At 43.4% G+C, this 24,190-nt stretch overlaps 1 protein-coding gene across 1 annotated transcript in view; it reads right to left on the bottom strand.

The window, feature by feature from the left end:
- FREM2 (FRAS1 related extracellular matrix 2) overlaps window positions 1-24,190 on the bottom strand; it is a 188,168-nt gene that overhangs the window by 36,766 nt on the left and 127,212 nt on the right. Inside the window, 9 exon segments of the mRNA XM_044283639.1 lie at window positions 197-328; window positions 2,502-2,805; window positions 3,311-3,469; window positions 5,406-5,536; window positions 11,759-11,941; window positions 12,029-12,193; window positions 13,869-14,065; window positions 14,434-14,647; window positions 17,609-17,758. Coding sequence (XP_044139574.1) covers window positions 197-328; window positions 2,502-2,805; window positions 3,311-3,469; window positions 5,406-5,536; window positions 11,759-11,941; window positions 12,029-12,193; window positions 13,869-14,065; window positions 14,434-14,647; window positions 17,609-17,758 — 1,635 coding nt within the window.

Below are 24,190 nucleotides of genomic sequence, written 5' to 3' on the forward strand. Positions count from 1 at the left end.
CTGCCAGCCATGTAAAAATAAGAATTTATATGATATTGGGTCATCCATTTATGTATCAGAAATCAACATAATTTCACAATAATCGGACAAGTTGCATAAGCAGAAACCTTGCTCCGTTCATGCAATCCCTACAGTACTAGTGATGACTTTCCAACAACCAATATCAAGTACCGCATATCCTACAAAATTAACTTACCATCAATATGAGGCATAGTGATAGTTACTTTAATAAGATTTGGATGATCGGGATCATCCGACCCCGTGTATCGCATCTTAGCAGAGAACGGTTCAGCTCCGACCACTCCCGGCACTCGAGGTTGGCAGAGACCTACAATGAGAAATACATGTACGGTAACTATTTACTGTACTAACACTGTTAATCAAAAACTGTCATAAATATGTTCCAAATGGGGCCATAATGAGCAACGATCATTGAAAATACACTTGTTTAAAAAGCCTTCATAGGAGATGAATAATCGTTACTACAATCATTCGTCCCCATGCACTTTACATTTTGTTGACAGCACATCACCTGTCTACACGGGGGGGGGGCGTGCTGCTGACAATGAGGATTCTTCTGCTTGCATAAAACATTAGATCAGCCAGCATTTGCTGATTGCTGCCTTGTTTACAATGTGCAACGATCAGGAATAAGTGCATTTGTCCAATCTTCTGAAGTGGGCACTGCGGGCAGTACGAGAAAACGACTGAAAATGATTGTGTTTCCCACTAGAAGGGAATCTGGTTCACTTTTAGAAGTCAAAATGAAGAAGAGTCTCTGACTGAATGCAGTGGAGAACACCAGTTCATTTTTACACATGACCGCCTTTCAGTAAGGAGTGGGGGGACATACTGACATCAAAACTGTGTTATTAAAATAATACAAACTGGTGTCCCCTACTTACTGATTTACAGTCACTGCATTCTCCATGCACAAGCTTGGCCATCTCTATTACGATCAATAGCAGTTACGGCAAAAGCCGAGCAATCAATGAGTTCTCCTGACAGGTGACAGTCCCAGAAGTGGAACTTGCACCGGTCCGCCACTTATGACATATTCAATGAATATGCTATTAATGCCTAAGATGGATGTACCCATTTAAAGGGGTCGTCTCACTTCAGCAAATGGCATTTATCATGTCGAGAAAGTTAATACATAAAAACATAGAAACATAGAATGTGTCGGCAGATAAGAACCATTTGGCCCATCTAGTCTGCCCAATATACTGAATACTATGGATAGCCCCTGGCCCTATCTTATATGAAGGGTCGCCTTATGCCTATCCCATGCATGCTTAAACTCCTTCACTGTATTTGCAGCTACCACTTCTGCAGGAAGGCTATTCCATGCATCCACTACTCTCTCAGTAAAGTAATACTTCCTTATATTACTTTTAAACCTTTGCCCCTCTAATTTAAAACTGTGTCCTCTTGTGGTAGTTTTTCTTCTTTTAAATATGCTCTCCTCCTTTACCGAGGCCCTTACTTGTGTATTTTGATTGTCCATATTGCCTCCTTTGCTTGGTAGATTAATTTTTCCGCCACATTATACACTGCCCGTTTCCATAGTCACGACCATCCTGTAATCCAGAAGAAGTAGTCGTGCTTGCACAATATAGGAAAAAGTGCCGGCCTCTCTGGCGGCTGGGACCGCAGGAGTGCACATAGTCCAGTACTCTTTTTTATAGTGTGAAACCACGGCCAGTATGGAAACGAGCAGTGTATAATATGATGGAAAAATTAATTTAGCCACCAAAGAGGCAAAATGGACAATCACAATACATTAGTAAGTGACTTGTATTAACTTTCTCTACATGATAAATCCCATTTGCTGAAGTGAGACAACCCACTTAAAGCTAGATGGCTTCCCAGTTAGTGTTAAATTCAACTTACTGTATGTTTAACGTGATAGTGTTGTCACTATCTGAGATTTGAAGTGTCCCATAGTATCCAAAATGATTTCTCCCTCAACATTTTTAAGATGTCTCCCTGGACACAAATTACAATATTTAATGGGACAGTCCATCCCTCCAAAGCTCGACCAGACTAAGAGCTCGCTGTTCTAGGGATCTCTTGTCTGCCACTTCTATACCACAACTCTGTTTGCTGGGCCTTCAATCCCTATGGTCCTGTCATCAGCTTCTCAAGGGTTTGTATCAGAAATCCTTTAGCAACGAGCGTTTTTCTATACAATTTCAAGACTGGCTCATGGAAATGCCCTTTGGAGCAATGGCCTGGCAAGACTACACACGAGAAGTGGTCTAAAAAGGGTCCAAGGGATCTCCAGAAGAGTAACCCTTTAGTCGGCCATACTTTGGGTGTGTGGTAAGCCTCATAAGTAAGACTTTAGTCTGTGGTGAGAAATGATAAATTACACGAGTGTGTAATAAAATTAGCCTTTGTAGACAGGAGCAGAAGCTGATAGTAATATAATTATCTTCTGGGTATATGGTTGTCTTGTAGCTAAAAATCAGTCCATGCCATAAACCATGAATGCTCACCTTCTTCTGTGCTTATGGTTATAATAGGACTCATAAGTTCCAGACCTTCCTGTCCATCTGAGTTTACAGCACGTGCCGCACACTGCACCCGCGAACCCGCATGGAAGTATATTGAATCCAGGGTGATCATTTTTGAAGACGTAAAGAATGTGTCAAAGTCAACCTCCCTCATAGGACTGGTGACTCCATCCTGGCCCTTGGGGGCACTGACCAGCCAGCGGTAACGGGTTAATGTGTCGTTGATGTGTTCACTGATACATATTGATCCCGTTTTGTCATAATCTGAATATTTAGGGTTACAAGCCTGGAAAGATGGAACATGATTAAAAATATAATAAAAGGAAAAATTCAGAATCACAAGACTACAATGAAAGCAATGTCCATTAAGCACAAATGACACAGTCTACATAAATGTGCCCACTTGATGAATTATTTGCTATGTGATAAGGGCATAAGATCCCTTTACATGGGCTAATTATCAGGAATGAACATTCATATGTACACCTGTTCCCAATAATCGCCTGCACAGTCGGCCATGTAACGGGGCCTTTACACATAGGAATACTTCCTGTACTATCAGAGAGCCAACACAATTTGTATATGTATTGAAGGTATATTCCTGCCTGAAGGATTTATCACCTATCCACTGGATAAGTGATAAATGTTAGATTGGTGGGGTACCCGACTACTAGGATCCTTACCTAGATGCTTCTGGATGGATTGCCCTTTCAAATCTACTGGACTGAATCTCTACTGCAAATAGGCACAGTTGGCAGAGAAGAGGTATACATGTCATGCACAAAACTCACCGTGATGCAAGCAACTGGGTAACCAGCAATGGGATTGGGGTTCTCCTTAGCTCTTGAAGTGTCATCATATATAAAAAGTGAGATAACTTGAGGAACTGAGGGGAATGTCACATCAGCCATACTGTTCATTTCTTCGATGTACACTATGGCTTTGGTCATCTACAAAATAGAATATCTTGTTAAGAAAGCTGTAGAAACGGTCATCCTGCAACATCAAAGCCTTCTTCATGTATTTAGTTGAGGAGGACAGACAACTATGAAATCTATTGTCTATGACATGCCTGGCCACGAAAAGGGAGAATAGTGAATAGTGATCTGGATTATTTAAGACTTAACTTTTACTTATTATACATTATAAAATATATCCCTCAAAATAGTTCAATGTGAATACAACTTTTCACAGTCCCACATGCCAGGGGACTCCTTGAAAACAAGGGAAGCTGTGTCTACACTAAGTGTCAGACACTAATGGGTGACAGGAGCCGTTATCCCCAATCACCTTACAATTTTTCCACAGTCACACACACAGGGGGACTCTTTGGAAACAAAAGCAACTATGTCTACACTTGTGCTTTCAGTGTCAGACACTAGAGGGTGGCAAGAGCGGATATGCACAAGCACCCTAGGTGTACAGAAAACAGGGTGGCAGTGATCAGTATGTGCTGGCACCCTATATACACAGTGATGTAAAAAGAAAACATATAGCAATGTATACAAAATGCACGGCGGCATAAAGAAAAAAGCATACACAATGATTAGGTGCATAAAAGTCGCCGTGCAATGGGGGTGCCAGCTGCACCTATATCAAGAAGGTGCACGGCGGCACCAAAGAAACCCAGTGTCCTACCCTACAGTTGATAGGCTCTTGAGACACCTCCGTTTCGCTATTTCTTGGTAGGATGGTCCGGTTTTGATGGTACGAGGTCCTTAGAATATGTGGGAGTCGCAGGAAGATGTTCCTATATATCCCTGGATGACCCTAGGGGCCCTACAATAGCCCTGTTGGTCTAACCACGGAGTGTCCCACTAGTTGGGCCCCCGTCCGGAACCTAACCCTGGAATTGCGTTCCCTATGGCAGGCCAAGGCTCTGGCACAACCATAGGTTCCTAAGATCCAGCAGAGGATAGCACCATTTGAAGCTGCTGTTGGAGACAATCACTTGCCCCTTGGGTCTATTTTCTAATGGGTTAAATCACAAATAACCTATTGCATAAAGTTTGAGTTGAGTTACCTTATAGTTCCTCCTGAATTTCAAATACATACTAGTATAATAAAAACAATTATTACAGTCCCATACTGCAAAACGGTTGTTATGGCATTTCATTGCAACCTCTGGCAGGGTCTAAGAGGATACCGGTAAAATCACAATACAATGAAATACAGAAGTATTGCAGAGTATTGTAAAAGCCATCGCAGGTTCAAATCCCCTATATAAAAAAAAATCTGGAAAATGTAAAACAAAAAATCTCTTTCCTATTAATTATAAAAACAAATATAATTGGTATTGCAATATCCAAAATAATAAAATATTATGTTGGTGATCTTGCATGTTGAATAGCATAAACAATTGCCTATGCCAGAATTGGCTCACCTTGCCTACCCTTCGCCAAAAGAAAAATTGAACAAAAAAAAATCTAAAAGTTATATGTACAACAAAATGATAGCAGTAAACACTGCACTTGCTCATTCTGCAAAAAGATGAGCCTTCAAACAGAACTTGGCGACACAAAGCAAAATGAAAAAATCTAAAAATGTATGTTCTTGGAAGATGGGACAGAAAACACAAAAATGGTGCCTGTTGTCGACAAAATTAGCTTAGCCCTGAAGGGTTACGATTAGTAAGATTTAGTGCACATGGGCCACCTGTGATGTATACACGGACTCAAACTGTATCTCTACAGAGTGGTTCTTCTCTATGGAATTTTTAGGGTCATTTCAGGCACCACAGTTCACTGATCCCCTGCGCCAATACAAAAATACAGCCCCCCCCCCCCCAGACGCAAGCACAAAATATATCAATCACTTGCTAGATCACACACCATAAACAAGCAAGAGTCCAAAGTCAGCTGAGGTCTCAGATACGTTCTGTGTTACCTGGATTTCTGCAACCATGTTCTCATCAGGCTTCAGGTGTATAGTAAAAGCTTCTCTCATTTCCCTAACTCCATCATACAAGACTTCGACCTCCACAATGTGCTGTGTTTCACCTTCCTTAAATTCAATCTCTAAAAAGGTCAAAAAATAAAGTTTTTATGAAGAATGTGAGTGCATTCATCACACAAAGCCCCTGTCACGACTGAATAGCATTAGCATCTGTAACATTTCACTAATGATCTCTATAGTGTTTGACTGTCCTCTGCTAAAGGGGTCATCATACGAAAGTAGCTTCACCTTTCCATAGGATATGTAATACATTATGGATTACAGGGAGAGGAAAGTCAGTCGGACCCTACACAATCCCAAGAATGAGGGTTTCTGGTGTCCCACATCTGAATGGAGCAGTACTGCTTAAGACGGTCCACTGCTCCATTCACTGAATGGAAAGATGTCTATATAAGCCCCATAACAGTGAATGGAGCAGTGGACTGACATGTGCACTACCACTCCATTCAGACAGGGGACTCAGGGACCCCTCATTGTCGAGGCTCCCAAATCTTAGACCCCCATCCTGGGATAAATAAATCATTTTTGTGGGGTCACCACTTTAAGAGAAATCAATTTAATTGTTACTTAGTTATATCTACATGTGGCCTAACCAAATGACATCTGATCAGAGGTATGATAACTCCCATGGGGGTAGTCACCGTCAACATTTCTATATTTCTGAAAACAAATCAGATTTTCCATCAAGAAAAGCTGTAATAATGGCTCTTTTGCTTGTCACCCAGTAGACAGGAGAAAAACTCTTATTCACCATTTTTATTTTTTGTTACGCTGTATATTATGATATATGCTATATGGTTTTAAAAGCATTAATAAATATAGCAATCAAGTCCAGTCAGATCAATAGTTTTTAGTTTACATCTTGCAGAATTATTTCCCATACATTTCTGATGGGGGGGAAGGGGTTCCTATTCTTATTGGGAGAACAGAAGTTGCTAATGGGGGAGATTTACTAAGTTAAATAAGTTCCATTTCCATGGCCCCATTACTGAGAAAACAGCATTTTTATGTATATGCAAATGACCTAATTGGAGCACTGAGAGGCTGGCCAGAGCCTTGGAGCACCAGTTTTTACACCCCTTTCAGCTTCAGTCTTTCCCCTCTTCCCCTGGATTGAAAGGGTTAGTCTTCTATTGCCTGCTGCTCTCCTAACGCTGAGACTGGTATTCTCCAGTCTGTGCTGAATCTTCTAGTCTTGACGCTTGCTCAGTGTTTCTCCTGCTGCTCTCCAACCAGCGCAGATTCAAACTGAGCAAGCGCTGAGACCTGTCATCTCGTGCCTGCACTGTGCCTCCTGAGAACTGATGATACAGCGCAGGTACGGGACGACAGGTCTTGGCACTTGCTTAGTTTGACTCTGTGCTGCTTGGAGTGCAGAAAAACTGAGCAAGCGCTGACAACAGGCGATACAGCGCAGGCTGGATAATATCAGTCTCAGCTCTAGGAGAGTAGCAGCCACTAGAAGACTAGCCCTGTCAATCCAGCGGAAGGAGGAAGGGACTGAAGCTGAAGGGGGTGTAACAAACTAGTGCTTTGAGGGCTCTGGCCAGCCCCTCAGTGCTCCTTTTAGGTCATTTGCACATAAATAGAAATGTGGTTTTCTCAGTAATGGGGCCATGGAGTGTCATAATAAGTGTATCTTTTTTATCAGCATAATCAACCCTACCAGGCTGTATGTGTGGCTTAATGGGGTTGATCATGCTGACATATGCTCTTTAACTGAACTTCGATCACCATCAGTCAGAAACTGGCTTTAGTTTACTAAACTAGAAGATGATTAAACACAAGTAATGATTAAAAAACCTGCTCCAATATAATGACAAGTAAATATTGGGATATCCTACAAAGAAATCCTTTCCTTTCAGAACTGATTTCCCAAGGTCAATAGACTATGTTTAGACAAGCTCCTGCAACAATGGCAGACTAGTTGTTAGTGAGGTCAGGCCGGGCTATGGTTTTCCAGGTAGCTATTGTTAAAAATGACAAAATCAAGAGCCTTGGAATATATTTTTCCGAAATGTAGTAAAATGTTATATTTATTACAGCTTTAATGTTTCAAATATTTTTTTCAATGAAAATTACTCATGGTTTGCTCTTCAGCTACTAAATTGTTAAATGTTCTCCCTGTCCCCCTAAAACTAAGTTGTTTCATTTCTTACAGTGGTTGTCAGAGCCCAGTTTCTGATAAATAACTCCAAATCTCCTGCATAACATTCTGATATCCTGTAGTCACCACTAGGGGGAGCTTACTGCACACTATTACTGAGTTAAAGGGCTTGTCCAGGATTTAAAAAAAATAAAAAATAAAAAATCAGGCAATTTCATAAAATTTTAATTATGACCCTGCTGGTTATTTACTTACCTGCAATGATCATGCCATGTATATCCATATGACCGATGTAGCCATTGATTGACTGCATGTGTATGTGTAGCACCAGGGCCGGCGTCATAACCCGGCATCCCCGGGCAAGTGCCGGGGCCCAATGCTCCTGGGGGGGCCCACTGAGCTGCTATGAGCACTTCCATCAATACAGATGGGAGCTCTCACTGCTGTCACTTCACTTACGCAGTACCCCTTTGGTGGGGCCCTCTGAGCTGCAGAGACTCAGACACGCCCCCTCTACACAGGACACATGCTGCCTGAGGAGAGAGACCGGAGGGCTGGAGCTGGAGCTGAAGACAGTCTGTGAGTGAGTCTGCAGTCTGCACTGTGAATGTCTCTTGTCTGTGGGACAGAAGGGGGGGTCTCTTCGATCGGCTGCTGCTTCATTCTATTTAGTTGTGTTACTGTTTCATTAAGCAGTTTGCCCCCATGACACCTGCCCCTTCTGTCCTATCTTATCCTCATGGGGCCCCTGCTGTCTCCTTTCCTCCCTCATGTATCCACAGCTCCTGTTTCACCCTCCTATCTCCTGTTGCTGCCCTGCACAGACCTCCTGCCACTACTTGTATGAATCCCCCTCAGAGCCCCTTCCCCCTACTTGCTGTGTCCACCCCTCCTGTCCATCCAGGGCCCCTGTCTCACTCCTCTGCCTCTCATTATGGTGGCATCTGAACAGCATTCACCATAAGGACCTTCTAACGTCACAGGGTCATGTGACTGTGCCCCCCACCCCGTACTGTGCCCACTTATACCCTGCATTGTGCCCTCTTACCACACCCTGTGCAGTGCCCATAGTCATTCCCTGTACTGTGCCCTCTTATACCCTTTTATCCGGTCACTGTATGGTGGTTTTATCATTGTATGGCGGTGTTATCACTATATGGCGGTGGTATCCAATAACTGCATGGCCATAACTGTATCCCTTTCCCTGCCCACGCCATCCTTTTTTAGACCTGGCATGAGCGGGAAAAGATACAGATTGCGGTGCTAAGGACCTTTGTGCCACAATCTGTGTCAGAAATACGCCTAAGTCTAGTTTCACACTAGCGTTCGGCTGTCCGCTCGTGAGCTCCGTTTGAAGGGGCTCACGAGCGGACCCGAACGGATCCGTCCAGCCCTGATGCAGTCTGAATGCATCAGTCTGGCGGCGTTCAGCCTCCGCTCCGCTCAGCAGGCGGGCACCTGAACGCTGCTTGCAGCGTTCGGGTGTCCGCCTGGCCGTGCGGAGGCATGCGGATCCGTCCAGACTTACAATGTAAGTCAATAGGGACGGATCCGTTTGAAGATGCCACAATATGGCTCAATGTAAAAGTCTGGACGGATCTGCTCAGGCTAATTTCACACTTAGCTTTTTTTTTGCCAATTTAATGCAGACGGATCCGTTCTGAACGGAGCCTCCGTCTGCATTAATATGATCGGATCCGTTCAGAACGGATCCGATCGAACGCTAGTGTGAAAGTAGCCTAAGGCTACTTTCACACCTGCGTTTAGGTGCGGATTCGTCTGGTATCTGCACAGACGGATCCGCACCTATAATGCAAACGCTTACATCCGTTCAGAACGTATACGTTTGCATGATAATGCAAACGGATCCGTTTAGACTTTACATTGAAAGTCAATGGGGGACGGATCCGTTTGAAAATTGAGCCATATTGTGTCAACTTCAAACGGATCCGTCCCCATTGACTTACATTGTAAGTCTGGATGGATCCGCGCGCCTCCGCACGGCCAGGCGGACACCCGAACGCTGCAAGCAGCGTTCAGGTGTCCGCCTGCTGAGCGGAGCGGAGGACAGACTGTGCCAGACTGATGCATTCTGAGCGGATCCGCATCCACTCAGAATGCATTAGGGCTGGACGAATCCGTTCGGGGACGCTTGTGAGAGCCTTCAAACGGAACTCACAAGCGGAGCCCCGAACGCAAGTGTGAAAGTAGCCTAACAGACGTATTTCTATGTAATAAATGACCCCCTAATTGTATTATTATTTGGGGGTAGGGCTAATATCTTTATATTATATGGATTCTAGTGTATTATATTGTGCACTGTATTTCCCAGTAGAAAATGATCCTTGGGAAGCACAGTCCTCATCCCTGACCACCAGGACCAGGCAGCGCTCTGTCAGTACATGGCGGCCTCCCCTCTCCGCCATGCTGCTCCGCTGTGTACTGGGGCTTATTCTGACACTAGGGCTGGGTTCACATCCCATTTGTGCCATCCATTTAATGTATACCAAAAATGTATGCGTTACCAGATGCCTCAGACTGATGCCGTACAGTGGCGTCTGGTCACCATACAATCCTCAGACTGATGTCGTACAGTGGCGTCCGGTCACCATACAGTTCCATTGTAAAAAACCATATACGTTAACGTCTGCATTTTTTACTTGACTCTGCAGGATACAAAAACGTGGAGCGCTGCACATTTGTATACATCAAACCGATAGGAAAAACGTGATGTGAACACACATTGGGGAGGAGGGGGGCGTACTAAAATTTGCTGTGGGGCCCAGTCAGTTCCAGCTACATCACTGCACATCTCCTTCTCTGCTCCAGGCCTGGCTCACTGCTGCAGCGGGCCGGAGGAGAGAAAGAGCGCAGGGAGCTGCGGTTAGTGATGGACAGGACGACCAGCTCCCCTGCAATGATAGGTATGTGAGGGGGCCACTGGGGGGTCATTCATCATACTGTGAGGGCCCCTTACACAGTATAATGACTCCCAGTGCCCCCCATTTAGTATAATGATCCCCATTGACCCTCCATTTAGCATAATGACCACCAGAGCCCCCATTAAATATAATAACCCCTCGTGCCCCCTCCATACAGTATAACCCCCAGTGTGGTGGCGACTGGGGGTCATTATTCTGCATGGAGTGTCGCTGTGGGGTCATTATACTGTGAGGGCCCTTTACATAGTATAATGACCCTCAGTGTCCCCCATTTAGTATAATGACCCCCAGAGCCCCCTCCATACAGTATTCCCCCCGTGTGGGGGCTACTGGGGGTCATTATTCTGAATGGGGGCGACTGGGGGTTATTATTCTGAATGCAGGGCCACAGGTGGTCATAATACAGGGGGGGGGAATTGGGGGTTCATTATACTGTGTGAAGGGCCACTAGTAGTCATTATACTGTGTGAAGGGCCACTAGTAGTCATTATACTGTGTGAAGGGCCACTAGTAGTCATTATACTGTATAGGGGTCACTGGGGGTCATTATACCGTGTGGGAGCCACAGGGGGACATGTCAATGTAAAAAAATGCCTCACGGGGGCCCACTGGGATTTATCGCCCAAGGGCCCACATGAACCTGGAGCCGGCCCTGTGTAGCACCCCCATTGTTGCAGTGAACAAAGTTCAGTGGAGGCAACCAGAGTGGCGGCACTGGAGTGGTGGGGATTTACAAGGTGAGTACTGGTTATTTTATTACCTTTCCTGATTTATGTTCATTTAAAAAAAATCCTGGATAAGCCCTTTAAACGTCAAATAATTATTTCATTAGCTTAAATACTCCCCCTAGTGGTGGCTGTGGGCAGGCATCATTTGAACATCTAACTTCCAGTGTAAGCAGAGGATTTGGAGCTGTGTATCAGAAAAATGCAACTCCATTTACTGTAAGGTTATATTAAGAAAATAATCAGGATAGAATTCAGGACATATTTTCAATCAATTATTATTATGAATAATATTAGTATTAGAGATTATAAAATTATACATTCATAAATTAATCTAAATCATTATTCAAGTGCATATTATTATGGCGTGGCCTTGTGCGTCCCTATTGCCCCAGTGCACTGCCTTCCCTTCTTGTGTGTGCCTCGTTGCATTGAAGTCAATATGTTCGTCATAGACAAATACCAGCGCGTTGCTATGTGGGCGAGGTATTTAAATGGAGTGGTGTGTACCTTCTGACACAGGGTTATAATCTTCCCCTGAGGTAGCAGAGCCATCCTTTGTATGCACACGCACAATGGAGACCTTTGATGTGTCTCCCTGACGAACAACTGGAATTTTTACTACCACGATTTGTCCGGGTTCCTTTGGTTCGCTCACACTAAACTTGGTGTCTCCAAACTTTATTATTGCCTCTGAAAAAATAAAAAGGTTTACAAGTCAATTTTACTAGGTAGTGACTCTTAGCGATAGTTGAAAGCCTCTTTGTATTCTTTTCTTACTGTCTGCATCATCCTTAATCTTTATTAAGGTCTCATTGAGTTCTCCTATGGAGGCTCCAAAAGGAGATTCACTTCTGGGAGTTCCAAGGACAAGACGCAGCTCCTCCTCTTCTTCATGGATGGTATCGTCCATCAGCGTCACAACGCAAGGACGTTCTGTCTCACCTTTAAAATCAATAAGAAATTTGGTCTATAGTAATGGATGAAAACCTACAGAGATTGCTATGGTGAACCTTCTCTTTTAGTTATATTCTGACATGTCACTGAGGGGTCTGTGCGTTGGGATCAACCACTAGCAAAAAGGGCTATTGTTACTGAACGCCATCTCTGAGCTATGGTAATGCTTCCATTAAAATCAGTGAACTGCAGAGTGCATATAGATCTGGGTTGAAAAGCTACTACATAAAAATGACAAAAAAACCCCCAAAAACTGAAAAGGAACTTGAAGGATTAGAAAACATGTTTGCTCCACTGTCTATGGGATGTTTCTGGCATGGCAGCTCAGCTTCACTGAAGTAAAAAAAAAACAGTTTTTCTAATCCCATAAAAACCCTTTAAGTTGTTGACTTTATTATTGCCTCTGAAAAAATACAAAGGTTTACAAGTCAATTTTACTAGGTAGTGACTCTTATTCTGCTTGCTTCAAAAATGGCAATTAACTTTTCCTTAAAGGGCATCTGCCAGGAGATTTGTACCTATGACACTTGTTGACCTGTTCGATGTGCGCTTGGCAGCTGAAGACATCTGTGTTGGTCCCATGTTCCTATGTGTCCACATTGCTGAGAAAGATGATGTTCTTATATATGGAAATGAGCCTCTAGGAGCAACGGGGGTGTTGCCGTCACAGCCAAAGGCTCCGGTTTCTCAGTAGATGCCGCACCCTCTCCACTTTGATTGACAGGACCAGGCAGTGAAAACGTCATCACACCTGGTCTTGTAAATAAAAGTTCAGAAAGAGCAGAGCCTCTAGGTGTAATGACAACGCCCACGTTGCTCCTGGAGGCTCATTTGCACATATTAAAACATCACTTTTCTCAGCAATACGGACACATATGAACATGGGACCAACACAGATGCCTTCAGCTGCCAAGTGCACATTTAACAGGTCAGCCAGTGTCATGGGTGCAAAACTGCTGACAGATGCCCTTTGAAGGCGTTCTCCCGTTTCATAATGATTTTTTTTGTCTGTTCAGAGTACCCCACACTGCATGCTTTTACCTTATTTACCTATCTTGTCTGTCATTTTCTCCCCCTTTGGTCATTAGCTTCCTGCTGGGTTTTCTAACTAAAACGCACATGCTTTCCTCTGCAATGTTTCTCAGGGCTTGCTCCACCTGCCATACTGTTCTTTATACAGTAGTCACACTCCCTACACCTCCCCTCTCTAGGTTACCTAGGCAGAGCAAGACCTGTGAAACATTTTAGAGCAAAGCACGCTGGTTTTGGCTAGAAAGCTGCAGCAAGCTGATGAAAACAGGAAGTTCTGCATGTAAACATCCTGCCAGGAAGCAGTGAAAAGAGGAAGGAAAGTTCAAACATGAAAAGCAGGCATATAGGGCAAGAATAGACAGTGTTTGGGGTACTCTGGGCAAGTAAAAAACATTATAAAACCAGAGAACCCCTTTATGTATTACATATGTCTGCCATTACAGCTCTAATAGAGATTGCACTCATCTTTCCAAGATCCCTGAATGTCTCAGAAACAGCTATAACTAAGAATAGTGTTCTAAGCTATAGGGGGTGCAGGGGTTACAGGTACACCCAGGCATTATAAATGGCACATGGCAAGTGGTCATGGGGCCTAGGGGCAGTCAAGATATGGAGCCAGATTCTGCTGTACCTGGAAGGAATGTGATGATTGAACTATCTGTATTTGGTCGTTCTTCAAAGTCCATCATCACTTGTGCCGAGCCTTGGCGAGTGTAACAACGAACCGTAGACTTGTAGCTGACATCCCCACTTCTGTACACCATGGCTGTGATCTTCCCATCCTTCTCGTGCCCCATGTACATGGCCTCCCTGAATTGAACTTTGGCACTGGGGACAAAAACACAAGTGCGTTGTATAAATCTGATTTCAGAATGTTGAGTTACTGTACGTCTTCTCCGTTGGAGCATACAATTTTGCATGGTCTTGCACTAAGTATTCCTTAAGGTCAAAACCGATCATCCTAACGATATGCTATGACCAAATGATATGGATATACCTTTTTAATGCACAATTACAAAAAAAACATATTAGGAGAATTTCTCTTAAATTCTGGCATCTGCATGTCGAGTGCAGAGCTTGTGTGAGCAATGACACCCATTAAAGTGCCAGTTGGGGGCATCACAACAAAATGAGAAAGCAGTAAAAAAAAACTGTACTTGATACAAGACTTCTCATGATAGAAATGGAAATGTCACTTACAGTCAGAGACGGTGTCATTGATGTATACAATGGCTTTACTGGGCTCCCCGAGGACGGCGTTCATTGGCATACGCAGAACGAGTTCAAACTTCTCTATGCCCTCCAGCACCGGCTGTCCCAAGTCATCCAGAATGACCACACGGAAAGTCTGCATGTTAACGCCGGGAGCAAAATCCAGATTCCTACTGATACCTACATAGTCAATGCCAGCTGAGAAAACAAATTCATTTTATTAGTATATTTCCTACAGCAATCCAGGGTCATCATTATTAGATCATATTCTGAATAGACAAACAAATAGACAAACATGCTCAGAGGAGATGGAGCAGAGGCACTGAAATCAACTGTATGGGCAGTAAATCACATGAATACAACGAGGAACAGAAATATTTGAACACCCGGCGATTTTGCAAGTTCTCCCACTTAGAAATCATGGAGGGGTCTGAAATTCACATTGTAGGTGCAGTCCCACTCTGAGAGACATCACATTGTATGATTTTTTAAGAATTTATTTGTCTTGCACTGCTGAACACAAGTATTTGAACACTTGAGAAAATCAGAGTTAATATCTGGTACAGAAGCCTTTGTTTGCAATTACAGAGGTCAGACGTTTCCTGTAGTTCTTGACCAGGTTTGCACACACTGCAACAGGGATTGTGGCCCACTCCTCCACACAGATCTCCTCTAGATCTGTCAGGTTTCGGGGCTGTTGCTGAGCAACACAGAGTTTCAGCTCCCTCCAAAGATGTTCTATTGGATTTAGGTCTGGAGACTGGCTAGGCCACTCCAGAACCTTGATATGCTTCTTACGGAGCCACTTCTTGGTTATCCTGGCTGTGTGCTTTGGGTCGTTGTCATGTTGGAAGACCCAGCCACGACCCATCTTCAATGCTCTGACTGAGGGAAGGAGGTTGTTGCTCAAAATCTCACTCAAATGGCCCCACTCATCCTCTCCTTAATACAGTGCAGTCGTCCTGTCCCCTAGCAGAAAATCACCCCCAAAGCATGATGTTACCACCCCCATGCTTCACAGTAAGAATGGTGTTCTTGGGATGCAACTCATCCTTCTTTTCCCTCCAAACACAACGAGTGAAGTTTAGTGCAATGCATGATTTGAAACCATGACGGCGTAGTGTCCTACCGACAGTGACCTTTAAAACTGTGTTCCCAGATCTCTTCATGTCATTGACCAGCTCCTCCCTTGTAGTTCTGGGCTGATTCCTCACCTTTCTTATTATCAGTGATACCCCACGAGGTGAGATCTTGCATGGAGCCCCAGTCCGAGGGAGACTGACAGTCGCCCCCTGGAGCACCCCAAACCACCTGGACACACTTCTCAAAGATAAGTACAGCACGGTTTATCTCTTTTTGGAGTTGATAGGTACTCCCTTCCGCTGCATGCTCTGCTTAATTGACAAATACAGCACCGTTGACTAATTTCTAGGTAGATGTCTGTACTCGTTTGCCGCATGCCTTGGTGTTACATCATCCCAACTGTTGCGTTATCTTTGTATATTTGGTTGTGTGTCAGGCGGTTTGAAGGTGTTTTTCTTTGGTGCTCCAGTATCTTGGTTTATTTTCCTTGTGTGGATTGTATATGTATAGACATAGCGGTGTGTTGGCACTGCGTTGGTTTTTCTCTAGTGGTCTCCTGACGAACCAAATCTAATGGGGAAACGCGTCGAGACGAGAACCTCTTATTGAATTTTTACAATCATTTCGGTATATATATCTCATTATATTATATGACCTGGGCATCCATAAGGGTCTATTGTGTGTTTTAGGGCTGTTCTAAGGACAGATAGGGCAGGTACGGGGACAGAGTGCTCCCACCATCTGGGTGCATCTCTGGGCTGAGCACGAGTAAGGGATACCTTAGGGTGTTACTAGGGACCCTTCTGGTCTGCCCTTTCCCTGTCATACCATCTTTCCCACCTGTCCTTGATCCAGCCCACGTGAGTTGGTGTGTCTGTCTGTCTTGTTCTATTGTCCCCACGTGAGGGATTCATGGTAATTTTTTATATTTTCTATTAAAAGTTATATTTTAGGTGGTTTACCTCTGTGATAGTCGTCTTTAGCCTCTTCCATTTTCTAACAATTGCTCCAATAGTTGATCTATTTTCACCAAGTTGCTTGGCAATTGCCCGTAGCCCTTTCCAGCCTTGTGGAGAGCTCAGACAGGTGCTACTAAGTTAGATTAATGAGTGGAGTAGAGGTGGACTTTTTAAAGGCACAGTAACAGGTCTTTGAGAGCCAGAATTCTTGCTGTTTCTCAGGTGTTCAAATTACTTATGTTCAGCAGTACAAGACAAATAAATTCTTTAAAAATCATACAATGTGATTTCCTGATTATTATTTTTTTTATTATCTCAGAGTGGGAAAGCACCTACAATGTGAATTTCAGACCCCTCCATGATTTCTAAGTGGGAGAACTTGCAAAATCGCAGGGTGTTCAAATACTTCTGTCCCTCACTCTATACACCTGGACAGAAGTCAGGGAGAAGCTCCATTCATACAGGCACCAGAAGTCGGAATAAATGGCACATGATGAAAATAATGATGTTTTAAAAACAGTTTACTTATTTTTGTAAAAGTAAATAATATATATATTTGTAACAAGTTAGCCAGTAAATAAAAGATAAAATCAAAGAAAATTGAGATTCCTCAGTGGTTAATACCTTTTAATGGCTAAGTGAAAAGATGATGATGCAATTGCAAGTTTCCGAGGCCCTTCCTCAGGTATATTTAAATTTAGTAAGACCTGAGTAGTCTTGAAGGCTTGCAATTTTTTTCATCATCTTTTCAGTTAGCCTTTAAAAGGTATCAACCACTGAGAAATCAAAATTTTTCTATTTTATCGAGTCATTTTTATGTGCACCATCCTGTTTAGAGGTTCAACATGTCACCAGTGGAGCAAACATGAAATTAAAAGTAAAATCAACCACATACCTATAACAGTAAAGAATAGGAAAGAAAGCAACATATTTTAAGCTATTTATTCCTATAGTTATGTGGTTGTCAAGAACACCCTGGCACAGTCCCTTATTGTATTAACCACGGATATGGTGGTAACATAGGCTGTGGTGCAGTACTGCAACCACGCTCACATTAGTCACTCTGCAAAACAGTGCTCACAATGTAATCACACGAGCTTTCTCTGGTCCGACTTACCTATGGCTGACACTGGCTCCGTCTTTTGTGACCGCACGGTGACAGTGGCAGTTTTTGACAGATCAGTACCAGTCCTCCATACACGTACTTCTATGTATCCCGCACTTTCATCCACGTACAGTTCCACATCTCCAAAGTAAAAAGCAGGCTCTGGAAAAGTATATATAAGTGTAACATATCCGTGTGGATAATAACGATAATATAATAATTATGTTTGCAATATAATGAAATTACTGAAATAGTAAAAAAAATGCTCATGTGGTCATGCTACAGGGCTCAGGGGGGCATCTCATCATAATAACTGCATTTTATACCACGGGGGTCCTTGTACAGGCCCGATGCATGGCCATGACGAGCGCCAATCGACAATATAAAAAGCTCAGCGGGCAGCCTGTTCTCAAACAGTGGTGTGGACAATGGGCGTCTCTCTGTTCTGGTTAATTGAGGTAAGACCCTCAAAGACGTTCATAGGTGCTAAGGCCTCGTCCACATTTCCGTTTTTCACAGATTTTCCACGGACAGCACACATACCCATTGATTTAAATGTGTCTGTTCACATTTAAGTATTTTTTTTACTGATTGTGGGTCAGTGAAAAAAAAACACAGAGACATGCACTACTTTGATCCATGATGCGGACCAAGCACGCCCATAGAAGTCTATGGGTCTGTGAAAATCAATGTGGTGCGTCCGTTTTTCACTGAAGACTAATAGGAGATTCTTTGGAAATTAATTTTCAGATGAGCAACGTAAGTGAATTACGGATAACACATGGATGATAAAAACGGACACACAGACCAACCACGGATCCCTCGCGGACATCTTCACAGATGAAACAGAAATGTGGACGAGGCCTAATAGGGCATAATGAAGGTGGTTTGAGACAACCTCGTTAATGGCACTGGATCAAAGAAATGCCTCGAGGATGTAAATGGAAAGATTCACGGATTCTTGCACATTTTCTTTTTCATTCCTGCTTTATCAACACTCATGCTTTCCTACTGGCTTGTGCCAGCTCCGGAGAGTATGTATATACAACCTCATCTACATTATCTCAATATACTTAGAGGAACGGATGAGTCAGTAAATCTGGGAATTCTTAAGATAATGTCAGAATGAAAACGTAGCCACCAGATTGTGTTAGTCATAGAATTTATATCGTCAATGGGCTGGAAAAATACAGATACAAAATGATGAATACATTGTTAAAGGTTTACCGTGTCTTATTTAAGGGAGTTATATGGGACTTAAAGAGGTATTCCGGTTAGATTAGGTTATCCCATATCCACAGGGAATACCCCCTGCAGCCCCCCTGAAATGAACGGAGCAGACATGTGTGCGGCCGCTCCATTCATTTCTATGAGAATTCTGAGCCTTGTACTTGTTTATCTCCGGAACTCCCATAGAAATGAATGGATCGGCAAGGCCCATGTGTGACTAGTCGCTCCAATTATTTTAGGGGGGCTGCAAGAAGGACGGGGCCCCGTTCTTGTGATAGGTGGGGGTCCCAGTAGAAGGACAGGGAATAAAAATCCAACCAGAATACCTCTTTAAATATTGATGAACCAAGGATATGAATTGAGGATAGGTAATCAACATCAGATCGCTCGGTCGGGGTCTGACTTCCAGAATCCCTGCCAATTAACTGTTGGAAGTGGGACTCAGCGCTTGGGCGAGCAATGCATCCTCTTCCTTAGCCTGTGATGTCATGCCCATGGGTCAAATGGCCTTTGGGCAGCTCAGTCCCATTCCAAGTTCCAATATCAAGCGCAGACACTGTATAATGTATGGTGCTGTGCTTGATATATTGTGAAAAGCAGTGGATCGGAAGGGGTACTGGGATGGGAATACCCCATGAAATGATCTTGGGGACTAAGTGAGTGAGAAAATACAAACATCTTGCACAATGATGTATGATCAATCAAGCAAATCTTTGTATGTCACAATCATTACTAGAGCCTGAGCGAATCGAAGTTGACAAAGTGAATTTCGATCCGAATTTCAAGAAAATTTTGATTTGCACCGAATCCGAATTTCCTCAAGCTTTGTGGTAACGAATCGCATTTTTTCCTAAAATGGCTGCTGCACGTGTGAGGACATGGAGCAAGGAACTTTGGGAAGGTGGGATCACCCATAATGCCATGCATGCAGCCAATCAGCAGCCAGCCCTGTGATGTCACAGCCCTATAAATAGCCTCAACCATCTTGGATTCAGCCATTTTCCAGTGTACTTAGTGCAGAGAGAGATATCAGCAGGCGCTAGGGACAGTGCAAGGAAAGACTTAATTGTGCTAAAAAAAACTCTTTACAAGTTCAGGGAAAGATTATTCAAGGTGTAGGGAAAGGATAGGGAGGAATCATTCCACAGCATTTATGTTGAACAGGGTTCAGTAGGGGAGGTTACAGCCTGGACAATAGGAACAATCCTATTACACCTTGCTGCACTGACTGGGCACATCAAATTGCCATTATACAGCTCTGTAATTCCAGCAAACTGTTCTTGTTATTGGGGTATTACAGCCATTAACAGGGTTTATTACAGGGAAATATTTCTATGTCTTATTTGCCCTTGTGCGGTGCAGTTATATGTTCTAAAGCATTTTTTGGCTTGTATTTGTATGAAAAAAAGGGCTTATTAGCCGCTGTATGGTGAAGTGGAAAATTACAGCACTTTTTGTCCTGTATTAGTGGCAAAATAAAAATATATTTGCCGTTCAGCGGTGCAGTTATATGTTCTAAGGTGGATGCTCAACAGACAGGATCCATTTTTAGAGGGTTATTGTTCTGACGGATCAGAGGAAGGGCAAAATAATCAGTGACGTCAACACAAACTTACTGCTGACACCCTCTACACTCTGTCAGGGGGCTCTACTTGTACAAGCGTTTAATAGAACAGGTTCTGTAGACATCTATGTGGAATCAGCTGACAACGGTGTAAAAGGAGTGCGCTTCTTCTTGGCGCTAACATCGACCTGTAAGGCTGAGTTCATATTAGAGTTATTTGGTCAGTTTTGGCCCTGTGGCTGCCCAAATAAGTGAAGTGTGCAGTGATTCTAAGAGCAACGCCTGTCATCTGCATGTCATACCGACTCATAGTATTATTTCACTACCACAGCAGACTCCCTATCCGTGTTACTGCAAGGCACAGTGTTCTACATCCCTATAACGGATCTCTGCAGCCAGGAAATAGCCATTTTTTAACACGATTTTCTGCAAATAAATTCGTATTTATTATGTTAGCATAGAACAGTTGCAGTAATATATTTTACAGAATATCGATATTGAACAATAAGCCACAGAACTTAATTATCATTTTCCTGTTGGAATGTGACTGAATTATCATAGTCTCATGTTTCCAAGCTCTCCTGAATATACTGGATGCAATAAAATGTAACTCACAGGGAAAAAGTTAATGTTTACTAACATGTGACAAGAAACACTAATAACTGACGTTCAGGCAAGTTCAGCCAGTCGTTCTCATGCTGAGTGTGCTGTTACATAACTCCATGTCCCACGTATTACACATATCCTAATGACTGGAAGGAGAACTTTACAGACAATGGAACACATTTCTGGTATAGGACTGTGTCCTTCTTCTACATGTCCCCTAATGCCATAGTTATCACACTTTCTAGTTTCATCATTTTAAACGAAATATAATATTAGATAAAGGCCACCTGAAAAGCGCACAACATTGTTAGATTTAAACAAAACTCCTGCACACGCCGTGTAAGAAATCCACAGCTGAAATTGACCTGCAGGTGCGGATTTTACAACCACAGCATGTAAATTTAAGCTGTAGATTTCTACCCCATATTTAGCTGTTTGCAACGCATAAAGGAGAAATCGACTGCAAATCCAGAGCTGAAATTCTGCCGAAGAATCCCGGCAGAATCCACAACTGAACAGATGGAATAAAGGTACAGTGATTTCAGTCTGGTGGGCCCAATGGACTTCAGTCCAGGGCTGGGTAGAGCAGTAGGAAAGGAATAAAGGTACAGTGATTTCAGTCTGAGTAACTGTATCACTGTACCTTCATTCCATCTTTATTCCATCTTTCCTACTGCTCTACCCAGCGCTGGACTGAAGTCCATTGGGCCCACCAGACTAAGGCCTTATGCACACGATCGTTGTGTGTTTTGCGGTCCGTGTGCATTCCGCAATGTGCGGAACGGCACAGACAGCCATTGATATAACTGCCTGTTCTTGTCCGCAAAACGAAAAAGAATAGGACAGGTTATATTTTTTTTGCGGACCACGGAACAGAGCAACGGATGCGGACAGCACACGGAGTGCTGTCTGCATCTTTTGCAGCCCTATTGAAGGGAATGGGTCCGCATCCAAGCCGAAAATACTGCGGCTCGGATGCGGACCAAAACAACGGTCGTGTGCATGAGACCTAAAGGATAGGAAAATGACATCCATTGGGATCAACATGAAGTAGAGGACAGTAATCTGCCGTCCATTGTGATGAACATGAGCTAAAGGATAGGAATCTAGCTCATGTTCATCACAAAGGACGGCAGATTCCTATCCTTTAGCTCATGTTCATCACAATGGATGGCAAAGGATAGGAATCTGCCGTCCTTTGTGATGAACATGAGCTAAAGGATAGAAATCTGCCGTCCTTTGGGATGAACATGAGCTAAAGGATAGAAATCTGCCATCCTTTGTGATGAACATGAGCTAAGGGATAGGAATCTGCCGTCCTTTGGGATGAACATGAGCTAAGGGATAGGAATCTGCCGTCCTTTGTGATGAACATGAGCTAAAGGATAGGAATCTGCCGTCCTTTGGGATGAACATGAGCTAAAGGATAGGAATCTGCCGTCCTTTGGGATGAACATGAGCTAAAGGATAGGAATCTGCCGTCCTTTGGGATGAACACGAGCTAAGGGATAGGAATCTGCCGTCCTTTGTGATGAACATGAGCCAAAGGATAGAAATCTGCCGTCCTTTGGGATGAACATGAGCTAAAGGATAGGAATCTTCCATCCTTTGTGATGAACATGAGCTAAAGGATAGGAATCTTCCGTCCTTTGTGATGAACATGAGCTAAAGGATAGAAATCTGCCGTCCTTTGGGATGAACATGAGCTAAAGGATAGGAATTTGCCTCCTTTGGGATGAACATGAGCTAAAGGATAGGAATCTGCCGTCCTTTGTGATGAACATGAGCTAAAGGATAGAAATCTGCCGTCCCTTGGGATGAACATGAGCTAAGGGATAGGAATCTGCCGTCCTTTGGGATGAACATGAGCTAAAGGATAGGAATCTGCCGTCCTTTGGGATGAACATGAGCTAAAGGATAGGAATCTGCCGTCCTTTGTGATGAACATGAGCTAAAGGATAAAAATCTGCCGTCCTTTGGGATGAACATGAGCTAAAGGATAGGAATTTGCCTCCTTTGGGATGAACATGAGCTAAAGGATAGGAATCTGCCGTCCTTTGTGATGAACATGAGCTAAAGGATAGAAATCTGCCGTCCCTTGGGATGAACATGAGCTAAGGGATAGGAATCTGCCGTCCTTTGTGATGAACATGAGCTAAAGGATAGGAATCTGCCGTCCTTTGGGATGAACATGAGCTAAAGGATAGGAATCCGCCGTCCTTTGTGATGAACATGAGCTAAAGGATAAAAATCTGCCGTCCTTTGGGATGAACATGAGCTAAAGGATAGGAATCTGCAGTCCTTTGGGATGAACATGAGCTAAAGGATAGGAATCTGCCGTCCTTTGGGATAACCATGAGCTAAAGGATAGAAATCTGCCGTTCTTCATAATGAACAAGGGAAGAAAAATGTACATGGTGCTATGAATATTATCAGTGTAAGCAATCCTGCATCCATGGCTGCCACCCCCAGATCCTTCACGTTGAGTTAATTCAAGTGCTGTGTCTTCCTAGTAATATTGTACGATGCAGTTTATCCAGAGTGTTTGCTCAGATGTAACCCTGACTTTAGTTTCAGAGCTAATTTCCTGAAAGCAGGTTTAGCAAAGGGCAATGGAGGAGCCACGATTAGTATAGAGTGGCATGGGTCACAATGAGCACAGGCTACGATGAATGCGGCTTCACATGCAGTACATCTTTAATCTAGTAAAGCCGCCTGTGAGAAACAAGTTCAAATATTAATGACCTCCCTTTAGAAATGAAGCTCTATAAGTATGTAAAGTAGATTTGCCAGAGAAGAGGAAAAGGAAAGACAGGCTTAAAGTCGAACCAATTAGTAAATTGAGAATGCGGGCGTTTTGTGAGGACCGTGCTAAAGAAGCTAAATCTGCTCTTTGTTCGCCCGTATCCTGCTCTTATTATTATTGCAGTTCCATCTCCTGTCCTGTACAGGACGAGATCATAAAATAAACCTTTGCCGTCTTAAAGGTCACGGCTTGTTACGGGGATAAAACATTGGAAGCCTGGATTTACTTTGGCCATAATTAGCGGTACGTCCAGGCTGCTGTACATTTGTGTCTATCGGTGCTCTCTACATTGATGTCCTCCAGAGATGAATGGAACTGGCCTCGTTGTATTACTTTTGAGTGGACAGTCCTTCCTAGGGGTTCACTATGCTTTTTTTACCACGAATTG

This window comes from Bufo gargarizans, chromosome 3, assembly GCF_014858855.1.
Source record: "Bufo gargarizans isolate SCDJY-AF-19 chromosome 3, ASM1485885v1, whole genome shotgun sequence".
Classification (NCBI taxonomy): domain Eukaryota; kingdom Metazoa; phylum Chordata; class Amphibia; order Anura; family Bufonidae; genus Bufo; species Bufo gargarizans.